The 12,552-nt window shown below is 40.0% G+C and overlaps 1 protein-coding gene across 1 annotated transcript; it reads left to right on the forward strand.

Annotated features, from left to right (window-relative positions):
• Positions 1 to 1,145: 1,145 nt before the first annotated feature.
• gnb3a (guanine nucleotide binding protein (G protein), beta polypeptide 3a) lies at positions 1,146 to 11,476 on the forward strand. The gene is made up of 9 exons (XM_084052696.1): positions 1,146 to 1,217; positions 2,833 to 2,955; positions 3,706 to 3,854; positions 5,537 to 5,600; positions 5,896 to 6,058; positions 6,874 to 6,940; positions 7,144 to 7,345; positions 9,206 to 9,422; positions 11,336 to 11,476. Exons 2-9 carry the CDS (start codon positions 2,899 to 2,901, stop codon positions 11,440 to 11,442), a joined length of 1,026 nt encoding a protein of 341 aa, XP_083908822.1. The 5' UTR covers positions 1,146 to 1,217; positions 2,833 to 2,898; the 3' UTR covers positions 11,443 to 11,476.
• The last annotated feature ends 1,076 nt before the right edge of the window (positions 11,477 to 12,552 follow it).

Here is a 12,552-nt window from a genome sequence, read left to right on the forward strand (position 1 = left end):
CTCTCTCTCTCTCTCTCGTGTGTTAATGTACCATCAGGCAGCCACCCCCCCCCACCCCCCACCCGGGCAGGCATTTTAATCACACGACAAAGGCAGTCCCAGAGACAGAATAGCAAGAGTGCATCATCACTGTTTAAAACACAGTCATGTTCAACAAGTTACACTTTATAAAAACTATGATAATGAAGCCATTTGCAGTCAATTGATGAATTAGTCAATTAAGGTGAGTTCAGCCGAACACTTATGGTAGTTGAGGGATACAGTCAGATGTCTCCATTTGTACTTGTAAGTGATTGAACTTTATCAAAATTTCCCATGTGTGTTGATTTTAATTGAACTGAATCGTGATTGGCTCATAGTTGAGATTAGGACATCTATGGCCGTCATGATTCTGATTGAGAATGATTCCCCTGGGTGGCCTCATGGTTAGAGTTCCCATTTCAAAACAAAAGGTCCCAGTCCATATGCCCTTAGCAAGATATTTAACTCATATTTGATCAATTTGCTATGGATAGGTCAGTTAAAGAAAAAGGTTTAGCCACTTAAACCATACTGTACTTAGTTGACCTGAGTCCCCCAGGGCTCTATACAAGGCCCTCTTACTTTTTGTCCCTCTACAGTACACTATAAATATTCACTGACATTATGAGATATACAAGCTCACAACGTGTCGTGAAATGTTGTGAGCTTGTATTTTCTATTTTTGCCAAATGTTGACCTCAGAATAGGGACACTATAATTCAACTGGTTAGGCAGAATGTTGAGAAAGCAAATCTCTTTCTTCCATGTTGGCTACTTTTTAGGCCACATATCAGAAATCCAACTAAAAGTTTGTCTTACATTAAGGTTCAAAGTTTCTTCATTCTTTCTTTATTCATATGTATTTACTTAAGTCATTCTTATGTAAAGAAATAGGGCCCAACAACGACTGCAAAATCAAATGTCTTTCTTCCACAGAATCCTTCCCTCCTCCATCACAAGCTTCCACTCCTCTTCTTTTCAAACAAATTAGAGGCAAATACCCATGGTCATGAGTTTTGACTGGGACATTCAAATAGAGAGAGAGAGAGAGAGAGAGAGAGAGAGAGAGAGAGAGAGAGAGAGAGAGAGAGAGAGAGAGAGAGAGAGAGAGAGAGAGAGAGAGAGAGAGAAAAAGATTGCTTCAGGGACACTTTCAATAAGATCAAGGAAAATAGTCCAACCTATCAGCTCTCAAGGTAAGATAAAGGAAATAGCATCATAACAACTGATAGCAATCAGCAAATGCAAATATTTCACATTGTTCGAGCATAAAGATAATGTGCTGTTGCGGTGGTTATTCATAATGCATGTGTTTGATCATGAAGTCATGAGCATAATCTCATTCTGAAATAATTCTGTTTAAAGTACCAAAGCGTTGTCTTTCCCTGAATCTGTTCAAAGTCAACTGTGTGCAGCAATTGTCGAGATTGTATCTCACAATATCTCTCACAATTTGCTAGTGCACCTTGATTGCGTTTGTCAAACTGTATTAATTTGTCCATTAACAACTTAACCCCCATATGGTTGATCGCCATGACCGTCCCTCAGGGCTCTAAACTAGTCGATTTTCAGTTTTCTGTTCTTGTGGGGAAAGCTTTGCGATGCTTTGAGCTTGTCGATCTGCTAATTTCTGCGAAATATGGATTTCCACAATACAGATGCTGGGGTTAAGTGATTGGTTAAGTGATTAAAGTGCATTACAATGTGCTTTACATTCACCCATTCACACAGACAGCGGAGGTAACCATGCACCTGGGGGAGCAGTTCATTGTCACCTGCTCATTGGGAGCAGTTAGGGGTTCAGTTCATTGTCACCTGCTCATTGGAGCAGTTAGGGGTTCAGTTCATTGTCACCGGCTCATTGGAGCAGTTAGGGGTTCAGTTCATTGTCACCTGCTCATTGGAGCAGTTAGGAGTTCAAGTTCATCGTCACCTGCTCATTGGGAGCAGTTAGGGGTTCAGTGTTTGCTCAAGGACACTTGAGCCAGGGGGAGCCAGGAATCAAACAAAAGATGGCTGATCTACCTCCTGAGCCACTGCCACCCCTTACAATCACAGAGCATTTGCCATTTGTCACACTGTATGACTTTGTCCATTAGGTGATTGGTTGATTGTTAAACGTTCAATTAATCATGACATTACCAAATTCAATAGCTAAAAAGCCATCAACAGTAAGAGCTTGTTGGAGAGGTGACAGGCACCGACAACTTGACATGGGGGGAAAAAAACACCTGAATTTGCCAGATGCTGGATTAATCGTTAAATAAAAGATGATAGTTTTGTATAGTGATATACTACTATATACTATACTATACTTACTATGACAGTACACACTGTATTGCATTTACAATCAGGTGTGTTTTTATTCAAACAACACATGCTTTTTTGTGTGTATATGTGCATGTTTGCGAAGGTCTGCAAAGCAGTTGAGGACCAATTTGAATTGCAAAACAGAGCTTCGTTGAGAAGCAAAGATCAAAGCTAGAGAGGGTAAAAGTCTTCAGGTACATGCAGGTAAAATTCCATTATATGTGACGATGAGGCAGCCAGTGATGTAATCTTTACATATTGGGCATTAGTAGGAAAATTGCTGCTAAGCCAAGGATGTAATTCTACAAGAAAATACGTGGAAAGTTCCTGTACCAAGAGCTAAGAGGAGTGGTAGAATAATCTTTTTTTTTTTTGTAATTGAGACTAGGGTAAATATATTTGATAATGGAGTACAAATCACAAATTGGGAAAAGTTAATCCAAAACGTTTATATTTTCTTTTGTCTTGCCCCCCCCCCCCCCCCTCTCCTCTTCATTTCAGGATTACATCATCTTGCTTGCAATATCTTCCTGTCTCCATTGGTGACAGCGCCTAACGACCGTTACCATGGGTGAATTGGAGGACCTGCGAAAGGAGGCAGAAAACCTCAAAGAACAGATCACTGTCAGTAGGCCAAGCCATTATCATTAATAATGAATCAACATTACATGAACATAGAATAAAATGTAACAACTTACACAGTCAATATATTGTTGGTGTCGGGCAGAAACCTTCTATTCATATTCATATTCGTATGCAATCTAGTTATTATTTAGTCACAAGCCAACTTTTCATTGGTTAAATATTTATAAAACAGACTTAACCACGTTCAACCCTATTTTGGGCATGACATTACAGGCATGTTTTTTTTTCTTCCAAAAATAGTAACAATAGTCGATCCACAAGATCACAACTCATACTGTACTCTGTCATAACACAAAGTATAAAAATAGGGAATTCATTTATGGAAAGAAAAAACTAAAAAGGATGAAATATAGAGATAGAAGATTTCTGCCCGACAGCTCTAAAATGTCAATATGCATTCATCACTTGATGACATCTTATCGCTCCACTCCCTCCTAAAACATTATTCATATTACCACATTACCCTAAATAATAATTAAAGTTGTATTTATTGTATAATCTTTATTAATATAAAAACTTAACTCTGGTCATGGTATTGACATTTTGTAATCCACCAAACATAGTTGCTGTTCAATATTCATGCAATATTAACATATTCAGTATTAGCATTATCTTAAACACTGTGTGTGTGTGTGTGTGTGTGTGTGTGTGTGTGTGTGTGTGTGTGTGTGTGTGTGTGTGTGTGTGTGTGTGTGTGTGTGTGTGTGTGTGTGTGTGTGTACTCTCTAGGATGTCCGTAAGACATTCCAGGACACCACACTGCAGCAGTCATCAGGTTCTGTACAAGCGGTGCCACGTGTCACACTCAAAACCAGGAAGACACTAAGGGGCCACCTGTCCAAGATCTACGCCATGCACTGGTGCCTCACCGATGCCAAGTAAGCCACTGAGCAGCACCCAGCTCTAAGGTCTGGGGCCGGGGCCTTGGTGAGGGGCACTGTCCCCAACATGCGTGTCTTTTGAGGAAACCCATGTGAACACCATGGTGCAATGGCTCACAGAGAGTCTTCCCCAGTCCCAGGACCTTCTAGCTGTTGGTAGCAATGTGCAGTGTCACCTCCCTGCCACTGAGGTGCCTCCCTGCCAAACTCAACAAGGAAAAAATGCAAGGGGGGAGGACCACTCCTTTGAAACGGCAATATTAGAAACAGCATAATTTGCACAAAATAATACATCACCTGTTGTGTTAGTTCACAACCTCGATCATATGGTTTACTCCTTCATACTCCACTATCAAACAAAGCTAGTTTTAACTGTGATCAAAATGTATCATATTTAGACACCATCCAGATTCATTGTGTGTCAGATATAAAAAGGCGCACATTGTGACTACAGGTAAATCATGGAGGGAGTTCTGATTGGATAATTGGATTTGTGCAGTGATCACACTGCTATTTTATTTTATGGATGAATAAACAAGAGGGAATAGTCACACAGCGTGACAGTTTGTAAAGTAGCATTACACATGTTCAAGGCTTGTACTGGTTAGGCATGTGTTTTGTTTTTTACAAATAGAATGGGCAGTTTTATAGTTGGGGCGGCAGCAGCCCAGAAGGTAGAACGGTTGTCTGGTAGTCGAAAGGGTGCCGGTTTAATCCTTACTACTGGGATTGCATCAAAATGTCCTTGAGCAAGTGGAATAGATGAACCCTTAACTCCTCCCGACAAGCAGGTTGGTGCCTTGCAGAGGTCTCTGCCCGTGAACATGGGGCTTACACAGATTAGAGAGTTGCTATAAATGCAGTCCGGGTGAAATAGGCACAAAGTACTTGGAGGCCAGTCTGTGATGTCAGTAAAATGATGTCAGTGGGGTGCGGACGTGATTAAAAGACAGACATGACCTTTTTAGTCCCACGGAGGAAATCCAGTTTTCAGTTAATGACTGCTCAGATGATCACTCAGAGGGGAGCATTTATGGATTATGTGTGTGTTGCTCAGAGGCACTTCGACACATAGATCAGGACCGGGAGGCGAACCGTTGACTTTTGATTACCAGACTCTCTCTACTCACTATGCTTGAACTTGAATAGATTGTTGAGACAGATTAGTGTGTAAACCGGTGGTGTAAAGTAACTAAGAACATTTACTCAAGTACTGCACTTACTTAAGTACAATTCTGAGGTACTTTTACTTTACTGCAGTATTTCCAAATGTCAATACTTCTACTACACTACACTACATCTCAAAGGCAAATATTGTACTTTTACTCCACCACAATTATTTGAAAACTTTAGTTTCTAGTTACTTTGTAGATTTGTAGAAGAACTTTTGGTACTTTAAGTATATTTTGATGCCAATACTTTTTTACTTTTACTGAAGTACATTTTGAATACCGCACTTTCACTTGTAACAGAGTATTTCTACATTGGTATTGATACTTTTACTTAAGTAAAAAGAACACCACTGGTGTAAACAATACATCAAAGGACATAGTCGGGAATCACAGCAGATATAATACTCTTGTGGGATTTACTGCTGAATTCACTAAACACTATTCTCTCTCTTTCTCCCCTGCTTTCTCATTCTCTCTGTCCCTTCATTGTCCTGCTGTCTATACCAGGTTGTGTGTCAGTGCTTCTCAGGATGGAAAACTCATTGTTTGGGACACCATCACTACTAACAAGGTGAGATAGAATTACAGCTCTATCTTACAACTGTAGCTAAAAGATGTGATTTAGATGTATGTTAGAACCCAACAATTGCCAATAGTTAAGTGGTATCACAATTATACATCATCGACAGTGTAGCATCATGTGGGAATATTTCAGAGCAGAGCCAATGAACCTACCGGCTATGCAAATGTCTCAATTGTTTGTGATGTCATTGTCCTATGCTTGGTATTTTTTATTCTAGCCTTCAGGTTCAGTGACATGTTTCTTTAACACTGTACTGTTGATTAATATCTCTGTGTGTCCACAGGTGAATGCCATCCCTCTGAAATCATCCTGGGTGATGACTTGTGCCTACGCTCCCTCAGGGAATCTGGTGGCCTGTGGAGGCCTGGACAACATGTGCTCCATCTACAACCTCAAGGGCAAGGACGGCCAAATAAAGGTCATGCGCGAGCTGGCTGAACACACAGGTAGGAAACTACAGAGTAAAGAATTGTCAAACAAACCACAAAATCCCCAGGACATTCAATTAAGAACTAACAAACACTCATCCAGCTTAATATCGAGATATGGCCCCTGGCACAATTCCAAAATACTCATTAATTCACCAGCTGGCTACTTTCACAGGCACATGGTTTATTTATCATTGTTTAATGCTCATCAAACCATTCATCTAAAATTGCTGGTATCTATTGGAGGAGGGAGATCCTATGGCAGCATGGTCAGGCCCAGGCATGTCCTAGCTGATTAAAGGGATATTTCACTGTTTTTTCACCTTTCCTATACAAACCCATGTAACTTGAAACTCCATTTTAATCTTGACAGATTCATCGAAAATACCGGTCCTTGGTTCTGGTGACTGATATTGTCCTTCTAATGCATGTTTTTTTCAATTACTTTTTAAATTCATTTTTGAATTTTTAATACTTTTTGGGGGAAATGGAAAAAATAAAATACAAAAACTATTATACTATTAAATTAATAAAAAAAGTAATTGAAAAAACATGGCCCCTCACGTATTAGGAGGGCAGTATGAGTCACCAGAACCACGTTTTCGATTAATCTATCATAGTTAAAATGGAGTTTGAAGTTACAATGGGTTTGTATAGGAAGGGGGCGTGTCTGATAAAATGAATATCAAATATCTAAATACTGAATCAAGCAACATAAAAACTAATTGGGGTGCTCACAAAATCCTGAGTAGACGTTAAAATGACCCTAAACCTGTTTGAAAGTGAAATATCCCTTTAGCTCACACATGATATTGTGTTTCTGTGTTGCTCAGGTTACCTGTCCTGCTGTCGCTTCCTTAGTGACAGTGAGATCATCACCAGCTCAGGTGACTGTACTTGGTAAGAATACATTATAAGTAATGTCTACATACGATACTGAATTATGGGATATTAATTCAAACTATGGGATGCTTTGTTTTAATGCTGTGGTATCTTTTCATAAGTGTAAAGTGTCAAGTGTTTTAAAACATATCTCATTTTGGAACCAAACAATTCATACCTTCCTTCCTGTGCCACTCTCTCTCCTTGTCACTGCCTCCCAGTATACTATGGGACATTGAGACAGGACAACAGAAGACTGTATACGCTGGTCACCTAGGTGACTGCATGTCGCTGGCCGTGTCTCCAGACTTCAACACTTTCATCTCCGGGGCATGTGACTTCACAGCCAAGCTGTGGGACATCAGAGCGAACCAATGTAATCAAACATTTCCAGGACACGAGAGTGACATCAATGCCATTTCGGTGAGGCATTCTCCTAATGCCTAAAAGTCATACTCAGTTGCGCATGGGCACCGAAAATAACAGATCTACAAGTTCCCAACCCCGTTGCAGTGCGACATGTTGAGAGCTTGTTATTTGCTATTTAGATCTACTATTGTAGATCTGCTACAAGTCAGGCAGAGGTGACTTAATGGCCGCTTAATTCACCACTTTAGTCAGTTAAAACGTTTACATATACATATATAGTACTGTAGTTGTCATGCTTGGTCTGGACTCTTTAATCAGAATCACCTAATTTGCAAAGTAGAATGCACTACAGCAGTGGTTCCCAAACTTTTTTGCTCAAGACCCAAAAGAGAAATCAGATGTTTGCCCGGGACCCAAACTAGTGAAAACAACAGATACAAAATATTTCAATTTTTTTTCAACTCATGACAATGTGTTTTTTTGTGGAAATCTTTTGAAAATATTTGAAAATAATAATAATTAATACAAAAATGTTGGAAACAAAAAATAAAGGGATATTCACTTGCGACCTATCTCGCGTAGCCAGATAACTATTCCACAATCTCCGAATGCTATGTATGACCGGAAACATTTGAAAATTGTGGGAGGCAACAGTCTGGCCACGTGAGACTACTTGCGACCCACAAATGGGTCCTGAGTCCCGACCCACTGTTTGGGAAACAGTCCAGAATGACTGACAACAGGAAGTGATGCCCATAATTCCCTCAATGCCCTATGTCAGGGGTCTTCAACAGGGGGTCCGGGACCCCTAGGGGGTCCTCAGCGTTACTACAGGGGGTCCCCCAAATCTTTGTGTGATAGGATTTTTTTTTTTTACATTAACCACTTGAACCCTAACATCCCTTTTCTGTGGAGAACTTTAGCCAAAAATAGCTATTTTTGGCAAAGAGGTATAGGTGTAGAGGAAAAAAAAGAGCAGACCTAATTTAAAAACAATAGTTATATAGAGGGGGTCCCTGCTTCATCTCTCTCTCAGCTAGGGGGTCCCTGGCCTGAAAACGTTGAAGACCCCTGCCCTATGTGACACTGGAAACTCGTGGATAGGAACATCAAGTTCATAGAAGCACACCAAATGAGGGCACCAGACCATGTTAGAGTTACAGAGAACAGGGTGGATTGAATGTACATCTGGATTATGAGTTTTGTGTTGCATAAGATTCTGTTGCATAAGATGTGCCTGAGTTTAAAAATTGGCATAGTGTACCACAGTGTTTCCCAAACAATGGGTCGGGACCCATTTTGGGGTCACAAGTAAATATCCCTTTATTTATGTTTCCTACAATTTATTTTATTATTTCAAAATATATATCTTTTTTTAATCACAAAAAAAAACAGAATTGTTTCAAAAGAATTTGTAAACTTTCCATACTTTGTCCTGAGGAAGGTCTAAAGACCTAGACAGTGTGCGGGACTTGTTACATTGTTTGCATTTGGACCTTCCTTTTGTCCTATGCACCTGTCGTTAACCTATTTGGTGTGCATGTATTGGCCCTTTTTTCAATGTAGAAACTTTCCAGATCTACAAACTCACAATGCATCGAGCTGCGACTTGTGAGCTTATAGATTGGCTATTTTCATTATTTTTGGAGTAGGGCTACAGTTATTAATTTACATTTAGTAAGTTTGGGTCCCGGGGAGGCACTAAATGTATATTTTGGGTCTCAAGCTGAAAAAGTTAGTGTACTACACAAGCAGTTCTTGTACAACAGGTGCGCATTCCATTTATCACACCTTTTCCCTCAATTAGATTATAATATCAGACATATTGACATAATTGTCCTCCATGCACACCACAATAACCTGCTTCAGTACATAATCATTATTTGTCCCTCTGTTCTGCCTCTCTCCCACAAGTTCTTCCCCAATGGTAACGCAGTGATCACCGGCTCAGATGATTGCTCCTGTAAGCTGTATGATCTGCGGGCTGATCAGGAGCTCATCACCTACCAGGACACCGCCAGTCCCGCCAGTGTGACCTCCGTGGCACCATCCCTCTCCGGGCGGCTGATACTGGCTGGCTATGACGACTTCAATGTCAACATCTGGGACACGCTGAAGTCTGAGAAAGTCGGTGAGTAAACAAACTGAGAGGGGGAAATATTTATCAAAGGAGTGGGGTATCTCTTTGCCAAGCCCAAGACAAATGGTTTAATCCAGTGTTTCTCAACCTTTTTGGGGCCAGTGCCCCCCTACCCAATATCCAGGTCCCTTACCGACCCCCACACCCAATTAAAATGCAAGCTTTCTTTTTTTTCCCCAAATATCAGATTTGACATTAAACTGGACTCTTAGTATGCAGTATGCGATTATTATGTAATTATTAGCCTACTTCCCAGGGAGAGAGAAAAAGCCTGTTCCAATTATAAGTAGAGTTGTACTGTCACATCAGGCCCCTCTCACAGCACCGAATGGCAAGGCTGTCATGGCCCTGTCACAGGCCCTGACATGTTACCATGGTACCATGTTACCAGCCCTGTCACAGGGATGTCAGGGCCTGTTCATGATACTCATAGATATATATAAAGGCTAGATGACTCACCCGCGCTGCTGGCCAATGGAGTACGACGTCGCCACATGGCGGCCATCTTGGGACGGTCATTCATAACATTATGTCTATGGTGCATATACTTTGAAATAACCATAGCGTGCTCAATTTTCATCCGATTTTCAAACGGTTTGGTGTTTTGTAAACACCAAAGATGTAGTTATGATATTATTGTATAAAAAAAAAAACATGATTATAAGTATGCAGTATCATAACTACATCTTTGGTGTTTACAAAACACCAAACCGTTTGAAAATCGGATGAAAATTGAGCACGCTATGGTTACTTCAAAGTATATGCACCATAGACATAATGTTATGAGTGACCGTCGCAAGATGGCCGCGGTTGAGCGACGCTTGCGCCGCCCCCTTGAGCCATCTAGCCTTTATATATATCTATGATGATACTGACCATGACATCATCAGTATCATGTCAGTATCATGTCAGCATCATGGTCAGTATCATGGTCAGTATCATGTGACATGACACTGTCACAGGTCACATCTGCGTGCCAACAACACATCACATCTTGACAAGTTGTTGGCTTGAAGATGTATTATTTTCAGCAAGATATACCGTAGCGTAACTTTTCTATTCCAGACATGCTTCCACCTGTACAAACCCCATTCAAAAACACATTTAGCCAATATTCCATCATCATTCCAATACTGTCACTCCCTTCAAGTCAAGTACGAAGCAGTTGGTTTGCTACTGATGGTTTATTCAAGCACCTTTCTGGCTTAAATGCCCCAACGTCAAACTGTGTAAACATACAAAAAATAAACAACGATAAGGATAACAAACATGTAACGGACACAAAACATTAGGAAAGAAAAGATGCACTTAAGAAATTAAATTACCTCATTGACTGCATAATATCAAATGAAGAGAATGAGCCTTCAGGTAGCCCAAAACAAACAACTGAAAACAACTGAAACAAAACAATCAATTAAACTAATAATAAAACATGACAAACAACTCATTTGACAAACATAAACGTGTGACATAAAACAGAAATAAAACAAACCTTGGTTCAGCAGCGACCATGCTGTCTACAAATATTCCTATGCTCACACGGTGAGTCTGAGCAGTGAATGACGCCGGAAGCTGTCACAATACAGCATCCGGACAGTTTGTCAAAATAAAATAAAAACTTTGAGAACACAAAATAATTACAAAAATAATAAATTAGCAGCAGTTACAAATACAAAACGTGCGACTACACAAACTACGCCTCATTTGACTGCAGAGTTAATGAAAAAAAGTCTAGGATGAAATCAAGAAAATGTGCAAATATTAAAGAGACCATACATTATGACATTATTGAAAATGTCTTTCTAAAATGGTATTGAGTTTGAAGTGTCCAAATAATATTTGATAATTACACTGCACCCTCCTCATCACTTGTCCATTTTATCTCTTGTGATATTCTACTCCAGGGGTGGTGTCTGGTCATGACAACAGGGTGAGTTGTATGGGAGTGAATGTGGACGGAACGGCTGCTTGCACAGGATCCTGGGACAACTTCCTGAAGATATGGAACTAAGGACTGGTTCTCCACTAGCAGGCGGAGAAGATGGTTTGAGATGGGGAGGGTTGGTAAAGGGGTTTGTGGGGGTGGGAGTTATAGAAGAGGGAAGAATTGGACTGGAGTAAGAGGTGTTTTTTGTTGTGCCAAGTCCCATTTCAAATGTGTGAGAAGGGTCATAATTTAAGGGGAAGATTCTCTTCACTCTTCTACAAATCTCTCACACCTACTTCTAAAAGTATAGGGGGCAAATACCAGGGTTATCCTCAGAGTGGTGATTTTGTTGGTTGAAATCCAATCCAGTTGATTAAGACGTGCATTTCTTGTAGCAATTGGGAGGAAAGCCAGATGAGAACAGTTGCCAAATGGAAATGGTAGAGATTGGATGAGACTAGAGTTAAATATACATATGTCCAGTTACAGACAATGTAGGTTCACACAAATTGTGTTGTTACGTTTTATATCAACCACAAGTTACAAACATCTGTTGAAATGAATTTCATGGAGCATTTTGTTTCCAACTGCTTTTTTTTCTCCCTTTAGTTTTGGTAGATTTCCCTTGATAGTATTATAGACCTTACGTTTACTTTCTCTATACATTTTCTAAATTGCATTAAGATGGATTTAGTTTGCAGGTGTCTGTTAGTGTTCATGAGTTTTTTTTATATATATATGTGGGTGTGTTTGATAGACCATGTCGACTATGAGTTGGGGTCTGATAATCTCTTTGCCTGCCCGCTCCACTAGCTAGTCATAAAAACTGCTTTCAGTAAACCGTTGGGATTGGCAGATGGGATAATCAAATGGATCTTAACGGTTCACTGAGCACTTAGAAAAAAAGATAACCCATCTTTCAGCCAGAGAACATGAGTACTGGTATGACTATACATGGATGCTAATGGATACTGTGCACATAATGAGAAATATATACCAGTCTGTATGTGACAGCTTACCTTTTCCTTTATGCACAGAACAAGATCTACCTGAGTGATGGTTCATGTACATACAAACTAATCTGCTTAAAACTGTCATTCACTTCTATATTACACCAGCTCTTGTTGATTTTGGACTGCCTTTCCAATATTGGATATACACTGTGCATAGTAAAGCAATAGTACCTTTCTTAAG

Source organism: Gymnoscopelus microlampas (genome assembly GCF_963454915.1).
Source record: "Gymnoscopelus microlampas genome assembly, chromosome: 3".
NCBI classification, from domain to species: Eukaryota; Metazoa; Chordata; class Actinopteri; order Myctophiformes; family Myctophidae; genus Gymnoscopelus; species Gymnoscopelus microlampas.

Coding starts and splice junctions, on each gene's coding strand:
- gnb3a (XM_084052696.1), top strand. CDS start 2,899: ATGGGTGAATTGGAGGACCTGCGAAAGGAGGCAGAAAACCTCAAAGAA. Junction 6,059..6,873: donor CGAGCTGGCTGAACACACAG/GTAGGAAACTAC, acceptor TGTGTTGCTCAG/GTTACCTGTCCTGCTGTCGC. Junction 6,941..7,143: donor AGCTCAGGTGACTGTACTTG/GTAAGAATACAT, acceptor ACTGCCTCCCAG/TATACTATGGGACATTGAGA.